The sequence below is a fragment of the Schistocerca piceifrons genome, chromosome 2, assembly GCF_021461385.2.
Source record: "Schistocerca piceifrons isolate TAMUIC-IGC-003096 chromosome 2, iqSchPice1.1, whole genome shotgun sequence".
Lineage (NCBI taxonomy): Eukaryota > Metazoa > Arthropoda > Insecta > Orthoptera > Acrididae > Schistocerca > Schistocerca piceifrons.
This window is the reverse complement of record NC_060139.1, coordinates 925,767,896-925,793,833: the sequence shown is the minus strand read 5'-3', so window position 1 is coordinate 925,793,833 and position 25,938 is coordinate 925,767,896. Positions and strand designations below refer to the sequence as shown.

The 25,938-nt window shown below is 40.1% G+C and overlaps 1 protein-coding gene across 1 annotated transcript in view; it reads right to left on the bottom strand.

The window, feature by feature from the left end:
• Positions 1-25,938, bottom strand: part of LOC124775997 — a 141,996-nt gene that overhangs the window by 73,286 nt on the left and 42,772 nt on the right. The window contains exons 5-7 of the mRNA XM_047250838.1: positions 17,932-18,407; positions 8,265-8,426; positions 4,312-4,487 (exon numbers count right to left, since the gene is read on the bottom strand). Coding sequence (XP_047106794.1) covers positions 4,312-4,487; positions 8,265-8,426; positions 17,932-18,407 — 814 coding nt within the window. The remainder of the gene's footprint in view (positions 1-4,311; positions 4,488-8,264; positions 8,427-17,931; positions 18,408-25,938) is intronic.

Genomic DNA, 25,938 nt, shown 5'->3' with positions numbered 1-25,938 from the left:
ACGTCTTAAAGTCTTAGGCCCTTCTCAGAACCTCTTCCCTGAACCCATTTCCCTCCTCACCTCCATGACGACCCATACAACCATTTCCTACATGCTTCCCAAAACCTCCAAACTCAACAATTCTGGATGCCCTATTGTAGCTGTTATAGTGCACCTATGGTAATAATTTTGGCTCTCACTGACCAACACCTCCAACCACTTGTCCAAAATCTAGCCTCTCACATCAAAGATATCAATGGCTTCCTTCACTGATTCTCCACCATCCTCACCCCCTTACCTCCTAGGTCCCTACTTGTCACTGCTGATGTAGCTTCCTCAATCCAGTGTGCCACTTTCCAGGATGTTGACCTCCTCTCTCTGATGGCTCCATCCACACCTCTGTCCACATTAAACTCACCAACCACTAACAGTACCTGCATTTTGACAGCTGCCATTCTTTCCCATCAAAAAATCCCTCCCATACAGATGGCCACCAGAGGATGACGCATCTGCTGGAACAAGAACTGTCTTGGCCAGTATGCTGAAGGTCTCACAAAAGCCTTCACAAATAGGCACCAAGCCCCAGACCAATCTGCAAACAGATTTCCATCATACCTCCACACACTCCCTAACCTCTCACCACCCCCAAAAACCAGCTACAATGGAGTTCCCCCTTCATTACCCAGTATCACCCAAAACTAGAAAAACTGAACCTCATCCTTTGTCATGGCTTTGACTATCTACTATCATGCCCTGAAATGAGGGACATTCTGCCCAAGATCATTCCCACCCCTCCTAAAGCGATGTTCCGTCACCAACCCAACCTCCACAACATCCTCACCCATCCCTATGCCATTCCCAGTCCGAGATCCCTGCCACAGGTGACCCAGATGCACGACCTGCCCAATCATCCACCCAGCACTTCCTATCCCAATCCTGTGACAGGCTTATCCTACCTCCTCAAAAGGTGACGCCATCTCTGAAAGCAGCACTGTCCTTTACCAGCTCCACTGCAATTATTGTAAAGATTTTCATATTGGTATGACTACCAGCCAGCTATCTATCAAGATGAATAGCACCACCAAACTGTGGTTCAACAACAAAGTGGACCACACTGTGGCACAACATCTAGCTGAATAAAACATGCATGATTTTAATCGCTGCTTCACAACCCAGGCCATGTGGATTATCCCCTCCACCACCAGTCTTTCTGAACTCCACAGATGGGAGTTTTTCTTTACAACATACACTCCTGGAAATGGAAAAAAGAACACATTGACACCGGTGTGTCAGACCCACCATACTTGCTCCGGACACTGCGAGAGGGCTGTACAAGCAATGATCACACGCACGGCACAGCGGACACACCAGGAACCGCGGTGTTGGCCGTCGAATGGCGCTAGCTGCGCAGCATTTGTGCACCGCCGCCGTCAGTGTCAGCCAGTTTGCCGTGGCATACGGAGCTCCATCGCAGTCTTTAACACTGGTAGCATGCCGCGACAGCGTGGACGTGAACCGTATGTGCAGTTGACGGACTTTGAGCGAGGGCGTATAGTGGGCATGCGGGAGGCCGGGTGGACGTACCGCCGAATTGCTCAACACGTGGGGCGTGAGGTCTCCACAGTACATCGATGTTGTCGCCAGTGGTCAGCGGAAGGTGCACGTGCCCGTCGACCTGGGACCGGACCGCAGCGACGCACGGATGCACGCCAAGACCGTAGGATCCTACGCAGTGCCGTAGGGGACCGCACCGCCACTTCCCAGCAAATTAGGGACACTGTTGCTCCTGGGGTATCGGCGAGGACCATTCGCAACCATCTCCATGAAGCTGGGCTACGGTCCCGCACACCGTTAGGCCGTCTTCCACTCACGCCCCAACATCGTGCAGCCCGCCTCCAGTGGTGTCGCGACAGGCGTGAATGGAGGGACGAATGGAGACGTGTCGTCTTCAGCGATGAGAGTCGCTTCTGCCTTGGTGCCAATGATGGTCGTATGCGTGTTTGGCGCCATGCAGGTGAGCGCCACAATCAGGACTGCATACGACCAAGGCACACAGGGCCAACACCCGGCATCATGGTGTGGGGAGCGATCTCCTACACTGGCCGTACACCACTGGTGATCGTCTAGGGGACACTGAATAGTGCACGGTACATCCAAACCGTCATCGAACCCATCGTTCTACCATTCCTAGACCGGCAAGGGAACTTGCTGTTCCAACAGGACAATGCACGTCCGCATGTATCCCGTGCCACCCAACGTGCTCTAGAAGGTGTAAGTCAACTACCCTGGCCAGCAAGATCTCCGGATCTGTCCCCCATTGAGCATGTCTGGGACTGGATGAAGCGTCGTCTCACGCGGTCTGCACGACCAGCACGCACGCTGGTCCTACTGAGGCGCCAGGTGGAAATGGCATGGCAAGCCATTCCACAGGACTACATCCAGCATCTCTACGATCGTCTCCATGGGAGAATAGCAGCCTGCATTGCTGCGAAAGGTGGATATACACTGTACTAGTGCCGACATTGTGCATGCTCTGTTGCCTGTGTCTATGTGCCTGTGGTTCTGTCAGTGTGATCATGTGATGTATCTGACCCCAGGAATGTGTCAATAAAGTTTCCCCTTCCTGGGACAATGAATTCATGGTGTTCTTATTTCAATTTCCAGGAGTGTATTCTTCACTCCCAAAATTATAATCTGTGATAACCTACTGTCCCCACATGCTTACCCAACAGTCTCTGTCCCTTCTGTCCTAGACCTCTTTACAATTCACATCCCCTCATCCTCACACTGTGCTTGCTCTCTGCCAATGCACTCACCAGTCTTTTGCCCTCTCTGCTCCTCTCCTCTCCTTTCTCACTTGCCTTGCCCCCCCCCCCCTCTTCCTCTCTTTACACCCCTCTTGCCCACTGGCCAACAGCCTCCCGCTGCTGTCTGAGCCTTGTTATGCCACCTGGTACATGGTCCTTGCACACTCCAACAGACAGAACTCTTCTCTCTCTCCCAATCCCCGCCCCACTTTTGACTGCTGCTTTTGTTGAACATAAATGTTGCAGTCCACCTAAAGGGGCCAGAGATGGTGATTGTGTGTGTGTGTGTGTGTGTTCCTTTCTTTTCTGAAGAAAGTTTTGCCTGAAAACTTAGTGTATAACAGTCTTTTCGTTGTGCCTGTCTGCAGCTCAGCTTGTTATCTTACAGTGTGTAGCAATCGCCTTGCTCCCCCCTCCCCCCCCAAACTGTATACCATTACTTCAGCTAAATGAGTTGAGAGTGCCATCAAATTCAGAAAATGAAACAGAAATGATTATCTGGACATTGTGAAAATTATGCTCTGTTTTTTGCTTTTATCATCTGTCTGTGAGGCAGAATCTCTTTTGTCTTGTTTTTCTAAAAATACATAATCTTCTATCATTACACTATTTATTTCATGTAAATGATATGCTATGAATTTTTATGTGAACGAAATAAGACACTAAGGTCACAAATAGGTACAGACAAATCCACAGCTATGATATGAGACATAAATATATTTTCTATTGTAAACAGAAGATTAACACTAACAGGAAAAAACCTTTATGTGAAAGGAGATACTTTTCATAATTTTATACCAAATGATTTTCAGATGTTGTGTGGAGGCACTTTTAAAATGTGACTTAAGCAGTACTTTATCCTTAAATGGTCATGTAACTTGAAACTAACATGCATAATAATGTAAGCTACAGTCCTGCCCTAGCAGTAATTTTACTGTTGATTTGTGTATAAAAAAAGTGTTACACTAAGGAGTGAATTGTTATCCTGCCATATACATTAAATAATTATACAATATTGTAAACATATCTACATGTGTGCACAAACAATGCTGTAAATGTACATAGTTCGTATCGGTCAACATGTAACGATCGGTGATACATGCAGAAAATAAATAAACTGAAACAAATAACATGCTGCTATGAAAAAGCATCCTTTTTTACATATTTTAATTGTGCAGTGAAAATATTTGTGAAACTGAAACAAGAAATCAAATTAGTCACTGAAAAGACATGCAACTCTGCTAACAGCCATTATGAGAGTGGCAAGATCAGAAACAGGAATTTGCGGTTTGTCCTTTCTGCTTAACAAATCATCCATTAAATGAACACTACTCTTTTGAATATAAATAAATAAAGAAAAATTACAGTATTTCCAAAGGGTTATTAACTCTTGTGACTGTTTGCACAAAGAAACAATTTTCTACTACAGGTTATGAAATACATTCAAGTTTATTTGCAATAAGCACACATACATGTTTGACTTCAGAGTACCAACATCTTTAAATGTACTGAAAATGTTACTAACCTGAGCTTTCATTTCAGTTTCTGGTGTGACAGCTGCATACTGCTCTCGCCTGGAGCATGCTTTGTACGGTGTGTTTAGAACACCTTTCTCTGAGTAATACTGTTGTAGAATATGTGACAGTCTAAGATTTGGCTTCTGACTTCTCCATGATACAATATTCTTTGCAATTATTAAACCTGAAATTGAGAGGCTATATAAGAGGAAGACAGCAGAGAAGAAAATGCCCTCAATACTAGTTTTATTATTGGTATTATGTACTTTGCGCACTGAATTCAAGGAAGAACACAGTGAACAGTATGTAGGTTCAGTTTCTGTTGCTTCTTTTGTTTTCAAATAAAAAATGAACTTTCTAGCTGCATCAAGATTGGCGATCTTTTACAGAAGCTTGAAATTTAGTGCGGACTTCAATGTGAGATGCCTAAACAGTTTCCACAATGAAACTTTGTCTCGAAACCTGGCAGAAAATCCAAAGAGATTTTGCTTGTATGTGAAGTTTTTAGTGGCAAGAAATAATCAATGCCTTCTCTGCATGATAGCAATGGAGATACTATCAAAGACAGTGCTGCCAAAGCAGAGTCACTAAACACAGCCTTCCAAAATGCCTTCACAAAAGAATAAATATTCCAGAATTCGAATCAAGAACAGCTGTCAACATGAGTAACGTAGAATTAAATATCCTCGGAGTAGTGATGCAACTTAAAACGCTTAATAAAGGCAAGTCTTGTGGTCCAGACTGTATACCAATTAGGCTCCATACTTAAAATTCATATGCAACCGTTCGCTCAATGAAAGATCCACACCCAAAGACTGGAAAGTTGCACAGGTCACACCAATATTCAAGAAAGGTAATAGAAGTAATCCACTAAATTACAGGCCCATATCATTAATGTCAATATGCAGCAGAATTTTAAAACATATATTGTGTTCGAACATTATGAATTACCTTGAAGAAAATGGTCTATTGACACACAGTCAACATGGGTTTAGAAAGCCTCATTCCTGTGAAACACAACTAACTCTTTATTCACATGAAGTGTTGAGTGCTATTGACAAGGAATTTCAGATTGATTCTGTATTTCTGGATTTCCGGAAGGCTTTTGACACTGTACCACACAAGGGGCTCATAGTGAAATTGTGTGCTTATGGAATATCGTCTCAGTTATGTGACTGGATTTGTGATTTCCTGTCAGAGAGGTCACAGTTCATAGTAAATAACCGAAAGTCATCGAGTAAAACAGAAATGATTTCTGGCATTCCCCAAGGTAGTGTTATAGGCCCTTTGCTGTTCCTTATCTATATAAATGATGTTGGAGACAATCTGAGCAGCCGGCTTTGGTTGTTTGCAGATGACGCTGTCATTTATCGACTAATAAAGTCATCAGAAGATCAAAACAAACTGCAAAACAATTTAGAAAAGATATCTGAATGGTGTGAAAATTGGCAGTTGACCCTAAATAACGAAAAGTGTGAGATCATCCACACAAGTGCTAAAAGGAACTCGTTAAACTTTGGTTACACAATAAATCAGACTAATCTAAAAGCCGTAAATTCAACTAAATACCTAGTTATTACAATTACAAACAATTTAAATTGGAAGGGACACACAGAAAATGTTGTGGGGAAGGCTAACCAAAGACTGTGTTTTATTGGCAGGACACTTAGAAACTGTAAGAGACCTACTAAGGAGACTGCCTACACTATGCTTGCCCATCCTATTTTAGAATACAGCTGCGCAGTGTGGGATCCTTACCAAATAGGACTGACGGAGTGCATCAAAAAAGTTCAAAGAAAGGCAGCACATTTCGTATTATCATGAAATATGGGAGAGAGTGTCACACAAATGATACAGGATTTGGGCGGAAAATCATTAAAAGAAAGGCGTTTTTGTGTTGCGACGGAATCTTCTCATGAAATTCCAATCACCAACTTTCTCCTCTGAATGCAAAAATATTTTGTTGACACCAATCTACATAGGGGGGAATGATCACCACGATAAAATAAGGGAAATCAGAGCTCGTACAGAAAGATATAGGTGTTCATTCTTTCCGCGTGCTACACAAGATTGGAATAATAGAGAGTTGTGAAGGTGGTTTGATGAACCCTCTGCCAGGCACTTGAATGCGATTTGGATAGTATCCATGTAGATGTAGATGTAGATATAGATTAGGACGATTTGAAACCTACAGATGGAAATTCATGTCCAATAACAAAAGTAATAGTGTAACAGAAGCATACAACACTTAACAAAACATTCACACAGTACACGCAATGTTGAGGAAACTAAACGTACCACATAGAGCAGTCTTCATCATATGATTACTTAAATCTTCTGTTATTAATGTGTGTGTGTGTGTGTGTGTGTGTGTGTGTGTGTGTGTGTGTGTGTGTGTCAGTGGAGATGAGAAAGGAGGGGTGGTGGCAGGGAGTATTTTATGCATGGTATTTTTTCATAGATGGACAAGTTAAGGAAGTTTAAAATTGCATTAATTAAGCATTCTGTGAGCTCTTGATGGACTATCTTATACATTATTAATGAAAACACACACAACATTGGTGTAATGCTCTATGATGTTTAGTATTTTATATCACAAACTGATTTTCATTTGCTATGCCACCATCAGGTACAATAACAAATATTTGTAGCTATAAAGTTTTTATAGGATCAACTATATTAAAATAGTACACATACAGAATATTTTAGCTGGGTTCCAAAGATGTTAATGTTTGTTTTATGAGTACAGTGAGAAAAACTCTTTCAGTGAAAATGCAATGTAAAACTATTGAATGTAGATAAAATATGTGACACACGGTCACGTTTGTGTGAGTTGCATATACATGAATGTGTGTGTGCGTGTATGTTGCCTAATTCAGATGAATGCCTTTTGGCTGAAAACTTACTTGTTTAGTAGTCTTTTTGTTATGCCTGTCTGTGACTCAGCATCTCTACTATACAACAAGTAGCAGTCTATCCCTTTCATAATATTATCTTTATTGATGTCTTGTGGTGGTGGATTGAGGACATGGTAAAGAAGAGAGGAAACCTGCTGTTTCTGTTTTTTATGCATTATGGTGCTCACCAGGGCAGGAGTGTACCCACTGTTTGATGCTATTTGTTGGGTTGTATTTAATTCAGTTTGTAAGTTGTCATCACTCATGGGGATGGATATTATGGCAATACATAACTGAATGATAATTCCCCATGTCAGTACTCCAGGTTTGTTTATATGACTGTATGTCAAAAGTAAAACAATTATTAGTGTATATGAAATTGATTACAAGAAAGTGTCAGTGAAAGAGGTCATATATTTGTAGTCAAGTTGGAATTTATTGAGAAAATTTCCAGAAGCAGAAATAAAATGAGATACCTATTAAAATTTCAAACAATAATTCTAAAGAGATGGCATTGATCACTGCAGAGTATAGTGTTTTCTACCAATGCAAAAATAGTTATGGCATTATTAAAGAAATAATAATCTTGTTTGTCTGCCAGACTCAACCTTAAACAATTTAGTATTTACTCCATGCATTTGAAACCGATCTGAAAAAAGCTTAATTTTGTCTTCCATCTGCATTTTTACAAATTTTCACCTACCCTTCTAACAAACCTCATTCTATCCTTTGTTTTAAGGTGTCTTTCTAGCATGGGTAATTCTTGCCAGTACCAGAGATCAAACCCTCTTACAAATTCTCTCATGTCTTTTGCAACCTTTAATACAACAAACACAATAACCCCCCCCCCCCCCCCCCCGAACGATAAAATGAAAATTTCTTGTGCACATACTTACACTATGTTAGGATAACACTAATATTTGGCTTTTGATGCTATAGAATTAACTAAATAATATCTGCAACATAATTTAAATAGATTTTCAAAGTGATATGAACTCTTTCATGAGGTCCTGATTCCACAACATTAGTGGGTGTTGAAATCTGGTACATATGAAAGTACTTACCATCAAGACCACCTCTGATTTCTGCATCTGTCATTTGTGTCTGTTCTGCTCTGTTGATAAAATACCAATGTGGTATTACTGAATCATTCCAGCCTCCTGGAGTGCCAATTTTTATTGCCTCTGACTTTGGTCCCTGGTGTATGACAACTTCTGCCAGGTCACCTAATGAAATAGTAAACCTCTATTATTGGCAGTTATAAAGCTACTTGCTTCAAATAAAATCTGTCTCATTTATACTACGTAAATATAAGTTCCTAATATAGAAAATAAGAAAAATTAAAAATACTTTTGCAAATCAAGAAGTTTTTAATATGCAGCTGGATAATATAGGCAGTGAACAAAATCACAAATGAAAACTAATTTGTCTAGTCCAAAGCAGTACACAAAATAGCAAGTGAAAGTAAAAAATACTCTTCTTTATATATTGGAGTACAGGAATGTATTCATATGGAAATTACAAAATGAATATAAGGAAGCTACATGATAAGAGCAGTTCAAATAAGGAAACTACTCCAGATGCCAATACAACAACTGTATGTAGGTGAAAAGATGTGAGGTATAAATTACATCTTAATGATAATCTTCCCAGTATAATTCCCACAAAACCAATAGATCTCTTTTGATCTGCCCCTATTGCTTGTCATCTCATCACAAATTTTTCTCTTCGTATATTTCTAATGCGAGGGTAAAGTAAGTAAGTGTGGGAGTCAGGAGTAACTCTGATTACAAAAACAAAATGTTCTGCAGCATTTTTAAATGTAACTAAAATTATGTTACTACACCACGTGATTCATTCTGTTTAAAACAGTTACACTTAGAGTTATACATATAATTAATGATTTGTGGCTCACTACTGTCATTAATTGTTGAGACAATATCTAAAAACAGTGCTAAAATAATTCACTCCATTAAAAGTGAAAATTAGTTCAGTGATACATTAGAAAGTTCTTTACAGTACTAATGTTACAGTATTGCTCTTCAGGCAAAAGTAAAGGAAATTAAAGTAAAATGAACAATGTTGTTTGTCTTGAGATAAGCCCTTCAAGCTGAAATAAGGAGAAAAATGTTGTTTGAAGTAAAGTAATGCCTGTGATAAATAATGTTTTGTCTTTTATAAAGAGAGGTAAAGTTTTGTCCATAATATGGTTGGTTGTTGCTGTAAAGTGTCATTCTTTAAGATCAATTGTTGTAAGAAAGGCAAAGCAGGGTTTCCAGCACTTAACTGTGATGAAATGAAGTAACATGTAATGAAGTATTAAGGACTCAATGAAGTGTTGAAGGGTAATGAGGAAGATGGAGTGACAAAGTGTAATGAGGTATCTGTAGTGATGCTAATAATGAGAAATACGAGAAGCGATATGTTATAAAGGGATAGTTAAGGAAATTAACAGAGGTGCTGTCTCTGTGGTAGTTTATTTTGCGAACAAACTTCTTCAGTTGAAAAGCTTGTAAAATAAAGAACTTATTGATGTAACAGACTTTACTAAATCATAAAATGTGATTACATGCATAGCACAATTCTTGCTGTGATGAAATATCTAATTAATAGGAGGCAACAGATGGAAAACCTAAATATAATTTTACATCTTCATGAAAGTAATGCTTATAAGGAAAAAATATAACAGACTGTTTAAAAATGATGAAATGAAATATCGATTTTCTTCTAACCACTTGTGAGGACTCTACCCATTGGAGACGAATAGTGTATCATAAACTACAGTCTTTGACACTAATAACATCTTCGTTCATCTACAATGTGTGCGAGCAGGTGTACTCTCTACAGAGTTAGTCTGTTGCTGACTTCCAAGTTGGGTAAATGTGTTTTGTTGAGCTTGTGATTAAGTATGTGTAAATGTATCCTTCGGCAAATTTTATTTTCAAGATACTATTATGCTCTGTGTTGCAAATCTGTCTTTTAAGTTATTGTACTAATGAAGCCCCCCAATGAGCCATGGACCTTGCCGTTAGTGGGGAGGCTTGCATGCCTAAACGATACAGATAGCCGTACCGTAGGTGCAACCACAACGGAGGGGTATCTGTTGAGAGGCCAGACAAACGTGTGGTTCCTGAAGAGGGGCAGCAGCCTTTTCAGTAGTTGCAGGGGCAACAGTCTGGATGATTGACTGATTTAGCCCTGTATCACTAACCAAAATGGCCTTGCTGTTTTGGTACTGTGAACGGCTGAAAGCAAGGGGAAACTACAGCCGTAATTTTTCCCGAGGCCATGCAGCTTTACTGTATGATTAAATGATGATGGCATCTTCTTGGGTAAAATATTCCAGAGGTAAAATAGTCCCCCATTCGGAACTCCGGGCGGGGACTACTCAAGAGGACGTTGCTATCAGGAGAAAGAAAACTGGCATTCTACAGATCGGAGCGTGGAATGTCAGATCCCTTAATGAGGCAGGTAGGTTAGAAAATTTAAAAAGGGAAATGGATAGCTTAAAGTTAGATATAGTGGGAATTAGTGAAGTTCGGTGGCAGGAGTAGATTTAATAATGAATAAAAAATAGGAGTGCGGGTAAGCTACTACAAACAGCACAGTGAACGCATTATTGTGGCCAAGATAGACGCAAAGCCCATGCCTACTACAGTAGTACAAGTTTATATGCCAACTAGCTCTGCAGATGATGAAGAAATTGATGAAATGTATGATGAGATAAAAGAAATTATTCAGGTAGTGAAGGGAGACGAAAATTTAATAGTTGTGGGTGACTGGAATTTGACAGTAGGAAAAGGAAGAGAAGGAAACATAGTAGGTGAATCTGGATTGGGGCTAAGAAATGAAAGAGGAAGCCACCTGGTAGAATTTTGCACAGAGCATAACTTAATCATAGCTAACACTTGGTTCAAGAATCATGAAAGAAGGTTGTATACATGGAAGAACCCTGGAGATACTTAAAGGTTTCAGATAGATTATATAATGGTAAGACAGAGATTTAGGAACCTAGTTTTAAATTGTAAGACATTTCCAGGGGCAGATGTGGACTCTGACCACAATCTATTGTTTATGAACTGTAGATTAAAACTGAAGAAACCGCAAACAGGTGGGAATTTAAGGAGATGGGTCCTGGATAAACTGAAAGAACCAGAGGTTGTACAGAGTTTCAGGGAGAGCATAAGGGAACAATTGACAGGAATGGGGGAAAGAAATACAGTAGAAGAAGAATGGGTAGCTTTGAGGAATGAAATAGTGAAGGCAGCAGAGGATCAAGCAGGTAAAAAGACGAGGGCTAGTAGAAATTCTTGGGTAACAGAGGAGATACTGAATTTAATTGATGAAAGGAGAAAATATAAAAATGCAGTAAATGAAGCAGGCAAAAAGGAATACAAACATCTCAAAAATGAGATCGACAGGAAGTGCAAAATGGGTAAGCAGAGATGGCTAGAGGACAAATGTAAGGATGTAGAGGCTTATCTCATGAGGGGTAAGTTAGATACTGCCTACAGGAAAATTAAAGAGACCTTTGGAGAAAAGAGAACCAATTGCATGAATATCAAGAGCTCAGATGGAATCCCAGTTCTAACCAAAGAAGGAAAAGCAGAAAGGTGGAAGGAGTATATAGAGGTTCTATACAGGGGCGATGTTCTTGAGGACAATATTATGGAAATGGAAGAGCAGGTAGATGAAAATGAAATGGGAAATATGATACTGCATGAAGAGTTTGACAGAGCACTGAAAGACCTAAGTCGAAACAAGGCCCCGGGAGTACACAACATTCCATTAGAACTACTGACAGCCTTGGGAGAGCCTGTCCTGACAAAACTCTACCATCTGGTGAGCAAGATGTATGAGACAGGTGAAATTCCCTCAGACTTCAAGAAGAATATCATAATTCCTATCCCAAAGAAAGCAGGTGTTGACAGATGTGAAAATTACCAAACTATCAGTTTAATAAGTCACAGCTGCAAAATACTAACGTGAATTCTTTACAGACGAATGGAAAACTGGTAGAAGCTCACCTCGGGGAAGATCAGTTTGGATTCCATAGAAATGTTGGAACATGTGATGCAATACTGACCCTACGACTTATCTTAGAAGAAAGATTAAGGAAAGGCAAACCTATGTTTCTAGCATTTGTAGACTTGGAGAAAGCTTTTGACAACGTTGACTGGAATACTCTCTTTCAAATTCTAAAGGTGGCAGGGGTAAAATACAGGGAGCGAAAGGCTATTTTCAATTTGTACAGAAAGAAGATGGCAGTTATAAGAGTCGAGGGGTATGAAAGGGAAGCAGTGGTTGGGAAGGGAGTGAGACAGGGTTGTAGCCTCTCCCCGTTGCTATTCAATCTGTATATTGAGCAAGCAGTAAAGGAAATGAAAGAAAAGTTCTGAGTAGGTATTAAAATCCAAGAAGAAGAAATAAAAACTTTGAGGTTCACTGATGACATTGTAATTCTGTCAGAGACAGCAAAGGACTTGGAAGAGCAGTTGAACGGAATGGACAGTGTCTTGAAAGGAGGGTATAAGATGAACATCAACAAAAGCAAAACGAGGATAATGGAATCTAGTCGAATTAAGTCAGGTGATGCTGTGGCAATTACACTAGGAAATGAGACACTTAAAGTAGTAAAGGAGTTTTGCTATTTGGGGAGCAAAATAACTGATGATGGTCGAAGTAGAGGGGATATAAAATGTAGACTGGCAATGGCAAGGAAAGCATTTCTGAAGAAGAGAAATTTGTTAACATCCAGTATTGATTTAAGTGTCAGGAACTCATTTCTGAAAGTATTTGCGTGGAGTGTAGCTATGTATGGAAGTGAAACATAGACAATAAATAGTTTAGACAAGAAGAGAATAGAAGCTTTCAAAATGTGGTGCCACAGAAGAATGCTGAAGATTAGATGAGTAGATCACATAACTAATGAGGAGGTGTTGAATAGGATTGGGGAGAAGAGGAACTTCTGGCACAACCTGACTAAAAGAAGGGATCAGTTGGTAGGACATGTTCTGAGACATCAAGGGATCACCAATTTAGTACTGGAGGGCAGCGTGGAGGGTAAAAATTGTAGAGGGAAACCAAGAGATGAATACATTAAGCAGATTCAGAAGGATGTAGGCTGCAGTAGGTACTGGGAGATGAAGAGGCTTGCACAGGATAGAGTAGCATGGAGAGCTGCATCAAACCAGTCTCAGGACTGAAGACTACAACAACAACAACTAATGAAGTCCAGTGTTAATGAACTGAGTAGTTTGTTTCAAGTTCAAAATCAGTGAAGGCTTGAAAACAGTTTCCATCTCTTTAACCAATAACTAAATTTTGTTGTATGTATGTTCTGAGTATTTCAATTAGTATAGGATTAATCCTGTCTCTTTCAAGTTTTCCACGAAGCATTATTATTTTACTGATACAGAATATGTTGTATTCTCTTTTTCATTGTATCACTATGGGAAGTCACTGGAATAATGAAAACAGATAAATTCCCAAGGAGATGGGTCCACAATCAGAAATGATGTTGGGGGTTGGACTAGAGCAAGCGGTATTGTCTCCCAGGGCTCCACAGTGTAGTGAGTGCAAAGTGTTTCACACAATAAAACATAATCATTTCCTTACAATTTTGCATAAAAAGGTTTACAAAAGGGAATTTTACATAAAAGGTGTGTATAAAATTGTAATGTTTTTAACTGCAATATGGAAAATAATGGGTACAACTCACCACAAAGAGGAGATGTTGAGTCACAGACACACAAAGAAAAGAATACTAGGAATATTAAGCTTTCAGGCATTGTCCTTCTTGAGAAGTATAGCTCTTGCACATTCATACTACACCCTTCACACGCATATGGCTACTGCTTCCAAGTGCTGAAGTCCGACTGCAGCTGCATCTGAGATGAGTAGCAATTTGCAGCAGATTGCTCTCAGGTCAGATGCAGCCACAGTCAAGCCTAAGCACCCAGAGACAGTAGCCATATGTGTGTGTGTGTGTGTGTGTGTGTGTGTGTGTGTGTGTGTGTGTGTGTGTTGTTTCATGTGAAGGTATGAGAGCTATATGTCTACGCCCACTACCCATCAAAGCAGACTGCGGCTCACATCAGAAGCAGCTGCAGTCAGACCTTAGTGCCTAGAGACAGTATCCATGTGTGTGAATGACTTGCTGTCATGTAAATGTGTGAGAGCTATACTTCTTAGGAAGAACAATGCCAAAAAGTTTAAATATTTCTATAATTTTTTTCTTTGTATCTGCATGCAAACCAACAGCTACTCTATGTGATGAGTACAACACAATCCTTTCTCCTTCCTGGACTTTCCACTGTTTGTAATATTCTAAGGTCCGTAAAATAACTTTATTTTGTAAAGTTGGAAAATAAACTAGGGCAATGACCAGTATCAGTTTTAATTTATATTTGGATATATTATTTCTAGTGTCATATGAAATTTATTTATGTAATGTTGATTTTTTATTTGAAAATAGGTGTAATTATTTAAATATTGTACTGTAGCCTTCTTGTGAAAACCAATTTGTTTCCCATTATCACACTGTTAACACAATTACTGGATTACTAGTTTCAGCAATATGTATTGCCATCTTCAGATCTATTAAACCCAACCTCGACTTTCTTATCCATATTGTATAGTCGTAATGTGACAAGAGTGTCTTGATTTTCTTATGCATAATGTGACAGAGTGGTATAAGCATTGCATGTGAGCCATAGTGGCTCAGTTTGCTGGCGTAACTACCTCTGGCACTGGTATTGGTAGTCAACTCCCTTGTGACTTATCTTTGGTTTTCCTAGTTGAAGTGTAGAGGCACAGCACAGAGGCAGTGAGCTGTAAACAGCACATGATGGAAGGAGGAGGGCTGGAGGAGCAGTGTCTGATGGTAGGGTTCGGTTGGGCTGATTTGGGTTTGACAACGCATGTACCCAGCCGGATCGCTGAGCGACTTGCCAAATGTTGGGTAGCCGCTAAAGAAGGGGACAAAGGTTGTGCTCTGGAGCTCTGACGATGGGGGCCTCCTTCTGTTATTTGAAAAGGAGTTAAAAGGATAATTGACGGTGGGAAGAGTGCACCGTAAGAACCGCCTATTGATATTCTTGCACTGTGGTTAGGGGGAGCATAAAGGAGAGGAGCACAGAAGGGAAAAAGATCGGTTGATGAGTGCGCTGACAGAGTGTGGAGCACAGTGAGGGTGAGGGGATACCAACTGGGAAGAGGTGACAGGACAAAGCAGGTGGAAACTGTTGGCTAGAGGGTGTTAGAACACCTGCAATTCTCTCACCACCACCAGGTACCAGTTAAGAAGAAGCACCCCCTTCATCACCCAGTATCAATCTGGACTGGAACAACTGAACCACATCCTTCAGCAGGGCTTTGATTATCTATCACCATGCCCTGAAATGAGGGATATCCTACCCAAGATCCTTCCCACCCCACCTAAAGTAGTGTTCCATCACCCATCCAACCTCCACAACATCCTAGTCCATTCATATGCCACACCCAATCCATACCCTTACTACAGGGATTGCATCCCTTCGGAAGACCCACGTAAAAGACCTGCCCAAACGCCCAACCTCCTCTTCCTATTCCAGTCCTGTCACAGGCTTATCTATCTCTTTGAGGCTGGGACACCTGTGAAAGCAGCCCTGTCATATATCAGTTCTGCTTTTAATATTTGTATGACTACCAACCAGTTGTCTACCAGGATAAGTGGTTCTCACCAAACTGTGGCCAAGAACAAAATGAGTCATCCTGTGGCATAACTTGCAGCTGAACACAACATGCTTGATTTTAATGACTGCTTCACAACCCAGGACCTCAGGACCCTCCCATCCAAAACCAGTTTTTCTGAACTGCACAGATTGGTATTATCCTTACAACATATTCTCCACTCCCGAAATTATCCTGTCTTCAACCTACTGTCCCCACACCTTCCACCCAACAGTTCCCACCTCCTACCAGTTCACATCCCCTAGACCTCATTGTGTTCTCAAGATAGTTAAACAATAGAAACTGTAAACACAAGAATCCTTGAGTTGATGGTGCTCCCAAAGAAGAATATTTATACAATGAAGTAAGTAATGTTACACAGTATGCGTGGACAAAGACTGTTGTGGCAGTGCATGGTCAACATAAGAGGTGGGATTTGAACAACACATTAAAACAAGCCAAGTTCCGCAAAAAAACGTTCAATGGACGGAACATGAAAATTGTCCAAATCATATTCCAGACGAAAGAGCCCAGGTTGTCTGTGAACTTAGCAGAAACATACCTCATACCAGAGACATTATAGTTGAATGCCAAACACACTTAAAGTATATAATAATGATTTGAATATAGCAGCTATTAATCATGATTGCTTTCTACAGGGCTGCAAAGGAAGAAACATTTATCCTGTCAGGGAAGACAGATAAAGGTGGATATTGGTCCATTTTATAATACTGTATTTTAACTATCAGGGTCAGGCATTTGCAAGAATTATGATAGGCTGTATTTTATCCTTGCCAGTCCAGTGAGTACTGAGGATGAGAAGAAAAAAGGGCTTAAAGTAAAGGGGCCGCACTTGAAGGAGCTGGAGTTTTGTGAACAAAATGTCAAGATCTGACTTCTGAAGCTAATAAAAAAACAAAAACATACACACAATTTCTATCATCCTACATCAAATGCTACCCACAACAAAACTTTCCAGGGGGCCTTTTTTACTTGAACTAGATTTGGTAATTGTTACTTTCTGAACATTACTGTAGTACTTTCTTCTGTCTCATGTTTAGCATCTCTGGTATATAACTCTCTGATGTAAGACTGTAAAAATCATATATTTGTTGTAACAACTTTTCGAGGCACTTTTTAATGGAGACATTGCTCACTCACAATCGTGGGGACAATGCTACAAGTAAAGAATTTTCTAGGACTTATTTACAACTTTTTTACCCACATCACAAATTGAATTATTACAAAAATAGTGTAATAACTCAGGGACAAAGTTACAAATAAACCATTGTGATTTATGATTTACTAAATGGTTCAAATGGCTATGAGCACTATGGGACTTAACTTCTGAAGTCATCAGTCCCCTTGAACTTAGAACTACTTAAACCTAACTCACCTAAGGACATCACACACATCCATGCCCGAGGCAGGATTTGAACCTGCGACCGTAGCGGTCGCGCGGTTCCAGACTGTAGTGCCTAGAACCGCTCGACCACCCTGGCCGGCTATGATTTACTAACTCAACTAAACATATAACATGCAATAATACAAAATCGTGCTCTTGCGAATTAGCACTTTCTTCCTCTGACTCCTTCAATTACAGTATGGACAGAAGCATTTAAGTACTCATTTCGCAAACTAAATGCATGAATGGAATGGGAAGAAACCCTAATACATGGTACCATGAGGAGTATCCTCAGCTACGCGCTTCACAATAGTCCACAGAATACAGATTAGGGGCAGATGTTTCTATCTTCCAACATCTCAGAGGAATCTGAAATGACTGTTTTATTCTATGTTTACAAGTTGGTATTTGTGTTTTAAACAACAAATGAATAAAAAAAGAATGAATTTAACATCAGTAGCAATTCAGATGAGTCGAGACTTAATTTTGAAGTCACAATGTATTAAGTTCAAAAACTGCAATTAACTTTTACAGATAATTAGTTAACAGCTGCAGAAAGTCATATGCTTTCATGTATCTGAGTCCTGCAACAAAACTAAGAATTTTAGTTTTACCTCCAAGTGTTGCTGCCCATCTGTTGTCCATTACCAGTGAAGTAGTGTTTGCATTGGCAGAGTCTGGATATATGTCATTGAACTTTACATTCTCCATAGTCTGTATGCCTGTGGCTATTCCTGCTATTAGATTTGCAGCATTCAATGAACCCCATTTGTCATAAATAACACCATTTTCTACTGGACACTGACTTGGCTCCACTACAGTAATTTTGCCAAGTGTTAACTTAGCGCTTTGCATAGACTTTGCTTGTGGTTCCTTAACATCCAGCACTGGTTCTTTAACTTCTGCTGCAGGTTCTTCAATATCAGTCAGCGACTCTTCGAGTTCCGCTTTGTTTGACTTCACTTCAGAACTCTGACTCACAATAACTGGTCGTTCTTGGTCACCAGATGCCTGTCCAGTAGTCTCTGTTTTTGGTGGCTCTGTATCTGACTTACTGGGAGGAGTATTTTCTTCTGCTGTGGTTACGTTACTGAAAGTCACAAAACTCAAAGTTAAAAATGACCAAAGGGATGTTTATATAACAGTGTGTGAATGCCAACTTTATACATACATTTAATACAGCAGTATTTACTATTGTACATATGACATTAAATTACATGGCAGTCCATATGCTGCTTATATCACAGTGTTGGAAAAAATCATGTTTCTAGTATGTAAGAAAACATTAAGATTTCATCAGATATTTACACTGCAGAAAACTGAGTGTGGTAACTGCTCACTACCTTAAGACCTTTTAAAATGCTGGAAGTCATAACTGTTCTGTGTGAATATATTTTTCAGAGTGTTATGTATGTAAAAAGTATTTACTACTATGTTAAAAATCTTTTAGAACATATCTATGAAACCAGAAACAGTTATAATTTGCATCTGGCCAGAAAAAAAAGTTAAAACTCAGCAGAGTTTATTGTACAATGTTATCAAATTATATAATAAATTACTACAACATATAAAAGTCATAGGTATGATCTGCTGTTTCAAAACACAACAAAAAATTATTTACAAAATAAAATGTTTAAAATGTAACAGAATGCTTGAATTAAAAAGTAATGTAATGTACAAAGTTCTTTATTATAATGTATGTAGAAACAATAATTATATAAGATTAACAAACAAATGGGTTTATAGAGTAAAAGAAAATTCATTGTCAGTTACAGTGTAAGATATTAATTTTGCACAAAGCAAATTGTTTTATGGATTAATAAAGAAATCTATCACTCAAAGAGGGAACTGTGATATTTGTAACAGATTAGCATTCAGCTGTTACTATGCACACAAGCCAGGTGGCCATTTACAGTTCAACTGACATATCATTACCAGTGGCAACATTATGAATTAACTGTATAACTTGTGGACAGGGCGAGATTGATGAATTTAGGTGCCAAGAGTGCCAAGTAACGAGCTCAATATGGCACATAAGAATTATTACAACAAATCAGTCATATGAAAGATCTTACAAAACAGTATTATGAATAATAAAGGACTCAAAATATGTCCATCAGAGCACACACATACCAGTGAGGAAGTAGAAGACTCCTATGAAGAGTTGCATAAACTGGTTTATAAAATACTACTGCAAGATGATAATGGGGGAACTGAATGTGAAAGGAGTTCAAAAATGAAAGAATGGTTCTTCAGTGGGAATACTAATACCTGAAATGACAAGAAGTAGAATTTACCAAAAAGAGTATGTTTGCCATTATGATACTTTTCTAGAAGAAATTTATAGAAAATAGGCTTACCATGGGCCAACTGAAACTAAAAGTCAAAATGAACACCAATTATCATACAATGATGAATTTTCACAGTATGTCTCAGACCTAAAACACTTTAGAATTTAAAATGATTACAGAGCAGTAACACAGAAAAGTAAATGCAGAGCTAGAAATGAATGAAATTAAACCAGCACAGATAGAAGGTGTATTTATTTAAGATTAACAAGATGTTGATGACCAGGTGCTCTCAATACTATAAGCAGAAAGTAATAAATCATGATTCCAGACATCAATTTGACTGTGCCATCTATCAGTGTGCATTAGGGTGGTACCCAGTCATCCACAGGAATAGGGGGCCTACTTAGTTTTTCACAGAGGAGGTGAATATTGTGCATTGTAGAACTGAAAATGATACCAAATAAAGGAAGACATTTAAATGCAGCTGAAGAATTCATACATACACAGTAACAACTGGTATCCCTTAGTCTGTCTAAAGATGGACAACATGTGTTATCACTATGATTTTGAGACAATGCAACAAACTGCAGTAGAAACTTGTGGATTCACAGCCACCAGAAACAGTAATGTAACAGTCATCATCCAGCAACATGATGCTGTGTATTGTTTGGGATGGCACTAACACACAATGCTTATATCACTCAAACCATCACAGTAGCATACAACCAAAATGTTCTGACGTGGTTAAGAGAGACAGTCAAGCATAGTCGCACATGCTGCTTCTCTGGGGTATCAAATTTTGCCTTACTCCCCATATTCTCTTGACATCGCAGCCAGTGACATCTTCCTCTTTTCTCAGAAGAAGAAACTATTGTGCAGCAGGCATTCCCAGAATGACAGTGAGGTTATTAGCAAGATGAATTGTTTTCTTGACTGCCCAAATGCAGATTTCTACAGTCAAGGTATCCATGAAGTCATAGATCAGAGGGCAAAATGTCTCACACTGAAAGGTAAATACATAGAAAAAGACTAACACCACCACCAACTTTCATGCTTACAAGTTCACTTTTTTCAAGGTTATACTTAAAACATTATGTCTATCTCTCATACTTGACATACACTGTCTCCTACATATCATTTTCTAGTTCAGAATAACTATTCAGGATTTCTTGCTGTCTACAGTTATCACAGAATGATTATCTTACAGCAAATGAACCACAATTGATTCAACACATGTTAAATTGGTAACATAGTCACAAAGCTGAGAGTCCAGGGATGGATGTAAAGAATTGTGGGCATTCTGTTGGGAAGCTTCTCTGAGAAAGACAAGAAGAATATTGTACAATACATGAGATTTGTTCCTCTAGCTCCTTACATACTTTTGTTGTATCTTTCTCCCAGATGCTGAGACAAACCATTATTTTCAGTACAAATAGTTTTGGATCCAATAAAATGTAATTACTACATACTTATAATGGAGAATAAAATCTAGTTATTTTCTTTTATCGTTATTGTATTTCCAGTGTGGCGTATTTGCAACTGATTTAAAACCATTAAGGATTCTCCTTCATGTACATTACATGGTAGTCTAAATCCCATACCCAAGAGTATATTAGATCATCCTACAGCAGCATTATCTGGTGTGGTTACATGACTGGCAACTTCAGCTGAAGTAACCCAATATACTTGCACATGTACAAGACATCAATTAGAGTGCTAAATTAAGCAATGGAAAATCTAGGATGGAGTAACAACAATGAAATAAGATACAGAATGCTGCTCACCACAAAAAGGAAGTGCTGAGTGGAAACCAGGCACATTTAAAGGAAATTTTAAAGTAAATCAACTTAGTAGTGCAAAGTCTTCTTGTACTACCTGCACTCCATCTGTAAAATCCATCTGCTCTGAAACTTGAATTCTTTGATGCCATCTCCCAGACTGAAATCTTTGACCTTCAGAAGCTAGAGCAGCATGTACAAAGCTACATCAAAAAACTATCCAATCTCTTCACCTCCTACTCACACCTTAGACTATCACAACATATGATCACTACATGAGTCTTCCTCCTCCACATGCCCTCATAGGGGTCAAATGTAGATCCTGCTACATATGCCATGTTTTTAGAAACTTCCTCCTATCACCCTACAGAACACAGAATCTAAAAAGACTCACAAAATAGTCATGAACCTGTCCTCCAAAATCCTCACTCACACAGAAGTACTAGTTTTCTCCAAAGGCCTGCACTTTTACCCTTCCCAAATTCTACCATGCTGTCCTTGTTAATGACTTTTCTCCTTCTCTTGGTTCCTACAGTAGAAACACTTTTTTGCCACCAACCATACCAATCAAGCTCAAACTAAAATCAATACTGAACCATGCCTTAATTTGCTCCTCCATCTTACCATGATTAGTCCCCCTTGCCCCCTGAATCATCATCTGATAACTGCACAGAACTTCCTAATCTCAAGCCTTGCCATCACCATCATTCTCCAAATCCTTCACCATGGAAAATAACCTCACATTCATGGAAATAACTGCAATCCAGCAGCTGCCAGCTCACCCTGACCTTACAATCCTACCTGCTGACAAAGGCTCTACCACTGTGGTTAAGAACCACAGGGATCACCTGGCTCGAAGGCTCAACCCACTGTCAGATACATCCACCTACAAGCCCCACCACACTGACCTCATTCCAGAAATCTAACAACCTCAGATAACCATCCAATCTCTTCACCTCCTACTCACACCTTGGATTATCACTATCCACCACCACTGCAAGAGTGTCCCTCCCCCACATCTCCCATAGGTGTCAAATTTTGTGTTATAGGTCCAACTACATCTGCTACACCCTCAGAAACTTTCTCCTGTCACCCTACAGAAACCAGGACCTAAACAGTCCTCCTTTAAATCCTTAGATCCAACCCATAATTCTCTCCCCTGAGCCTGTCTCTCTTGTCACCCTCACCACTCCCAACACTCCTACCTTCTACATTGTGCCTAAAATATATCACCTTATGTTGATATATTGACCTGCTGTAGCTGGATGTGGCACTCCTCCAGAGAGAATCCATGCCCTTGTGGACCAACACCTGCAGCATATCATCCATAATTTAACCTCCATGGGGGGAAAAAAAAAAAAACACCAATCATTTCCTCTGCCGACTCTTCATAGTCCCTGGTCCTTTTACCACCAAACACCCTGTTTTTCACTGTTGGTGTCAACTCCCTGTACACTAACTTTCGCAACACTCAACTGACTCCAAACCAACGACCTTCTTTCTCGTCACCACAACCAAATCAATAACTATGTCTCCCTCAAAGGCATTATCTACAAACTAACCCATGGTACAGCCAAAGGCACCCATGTGGCACATTCCTATTCATGGACAATATAGAGAAAACCTGCGCAGTCACCTAGAATCTCAAGCCCTTCACCTGGACTAAGTTCACTTATGACACCCCCCATAATCTGGACAAAGGGTGAGGACACACCATCCACATTCCTCCAGAATGTCAACACTACCTCTCACAATTGTGCTTCATTTTGTCCCATCGGGTCCTCCTCAGCCCAACAAGCCACTTTTCTTGACGTCGACCTCCACCATATACATGGCTTCATTTGTATCTCCATCCACATAAAACCAGTCAATCACTAAAATACTTCCATTTTGACAGCTGCCATCCATTCCACACCATAAATCTCTCACCGACAGCCTAACCACTTATGGTCATAGCATTTAAAATACAACTGGTCCCTTTCCAAATATGCTGAATGTTTCAGTGAGGCCTTTACAGACCAAAATTACCTTCTCCCACATTGTTCAGAAACAGAGTTGTCACACTTTGTTTTCCTAGTAACTTATAATTCCCCCACATATCGGATGATTGGCCATAATGGAACACCCATCTCATGACTCAATACCACCCAGGACTGCAGAAAGCCAACAGAATCACATTCTCTGCCAGGGTTTTGGCTACCTCTCATTGTGTGCTGAAATAACAAATATCATCCCCACATCTTCCACAGTGGTACCTGCTGCCCACCAAACCAACCCTTGTCTGTCACTATTCCAGCTCCATTCCTAACCATTTGCCTCAAGGCTCATATTCTTGTAACAGACTTGTCTCCTACTTCCTCCCCCTACCACCTGCTCCAGTCTGGTCACAAGTATCAAATGCAGTGCAACTTGTCAAAACTGCAGTGTGGTCTACCAACTTAGTGCAGACACTGTGCAGCATTCTAAATAGACTTGATCACTAACAAGTTGTCTATACACAAGGATGGCCACTGTCAGTCAGTGGCCAAGAGACAACTGGACCACCCAGCTGTGCCACCTGAAGTCTTCTCACCAATACCCAACTTTTCTGAGTTGCACAGGTGGGAACTCTCCCTAAAACATACCCTTCACTCCCATAACCCCTCCTGGTTTCAACATTCACTAGTATCTGGCCTCAGCTGCCTTCATCCCCTCTCCTGTTGCCACTCTAGTATCACACACACCAGACATGCCTTCATCACTCCTGTACAACCCTCTTCCCATTCACTGCTTCTCTTCTGTCCTCTTCCCCTCACAGCATCCACAAGCAGAGACCCCAATCCTTTTCATAAACTGGCACTGAACCTCCCCACCACTTTAGGAAGTGAACCCCAGAAAAAAATGCATTTTCGAAAGATCTTTGATTTGTAGCAACATGTACGGTGCATATTTCCATATTACGAAAGTATATAGTCGAATTCCGCCAATCACAGAATGTTAGTTTCTGAAGCACTGAAATTGAGATTGTGATGCACCTTTGTAAGCCAATCATAGCTCAGGTCATGTAATCTTGCCAGCTAATGACAGCAGATATTCACCACATTTACATGGGGCTCCCAAAAGCAGATTTCGTAAACCGATCTTCCAATACTACTTCTGGGTGGTCAAGTAAACACTTCAAAATTGATTCTGGAAATCTGCTTCTGGATGCAGGTTTTCCAATTCTGTAATCGATTTCCGCGGGCAATAGCCTTGCCACAGTGGTTACACCGGTTCCCGTGAGATCACCGAAGTTAAGCGCTGGATGGGTGACCATCCAGGCTGCCATGCGCTGTTACGATTTTTCGGGGTGCACTCAGCCTCATGATGCCAATTGAGGAGCTACTCAACCGAATAGTAGCAGCTTCAGTCAAGAATGCCATCATAACAACTGGGAGAGCAGTGTGCTGACCTCATGACCCTCCTATTCGCATCCTCCACGGAGGATGACACGGTGGTCGGATAGTCCCGGTAGGCCACTTGTGGCTTGATGATGGAGTGAGTGCAATCGATTTCTGCTCCATAATTATGTGAATGCATTTTAATTTACTTTATAACTCCTGGCCACAGAAATCCATTTTATTTTCATTTGAAAAGAGAGCTGTAAACCAAGAGGAAACAGCAAAATCACTAAACGTAAACACAGTTCACGTGGAGACTGCCTTTAATCTCATTACAACTCATACTGCTCTGCATATGCACAAATCTGGCAGCTTGGACATGCCAGAAAATTTTTTCTTGGTAGCATCTGGCTACTTGTTCCTACTTCTGATAGAGCTAACGGCTGCATTTCACGTGGACAGAAACAGGAGAAGGTTCTGCTCATATGCAACTCAACTGTGCACATGCATAAGCCCACTGGCAACTGCTCAAATGAACCTAATACAAACCACTGTGACGACACGCCCATCGGAAGCAGTTTGTTGTTATGAAGTATCGCATCGTCTTCATCGTAAAGCCTTTGACACATTTTGCTGTTAGCAGATGTTTGTGTGTGCACCGTGTTTTGTTGTTGTAAATGGTACATTTCCTTTGCAGCTTAAGGTTTATTTGTTTTTGTCATTTATGTTTTATTGCTGCAGTATTATTTTGCAGTAGCAGGCTAAAGTAAAATTCTTCGTTAGAGTATCAGTTCTTACCAGTCTAAACTACAAAACTTTAACTGAAAACTAAAACAATGAAAAATTTGCAGAATTCTAAAAAATTCCCAGGTTTTTCCCAGTTTTCTCCTGGATGAAAAAATTACAGGAGTTTTCCCAGATTTCCCAGTTGTCACAGAGCGTATACACCCTGTGCACACTCCCACAGTATCTTTCCCCACCTCTACCCTGCTATCCCCTCCCCTCCTCACCCCATAATACTTCTTATGTATCCAATAACCAGCCAGCCAATATCACTGCTCACCACATTCAGGCCTCAGTACTTGGATGCCAGCCCTCGCATCTGGAGGCTACAGTGGACGTGAGTGTGTGAGTTGTGGGGGTATAAAAGTGTGTGTGTGTGTGTGTGTGTGTGTTTTTCTACATCTGTGGAA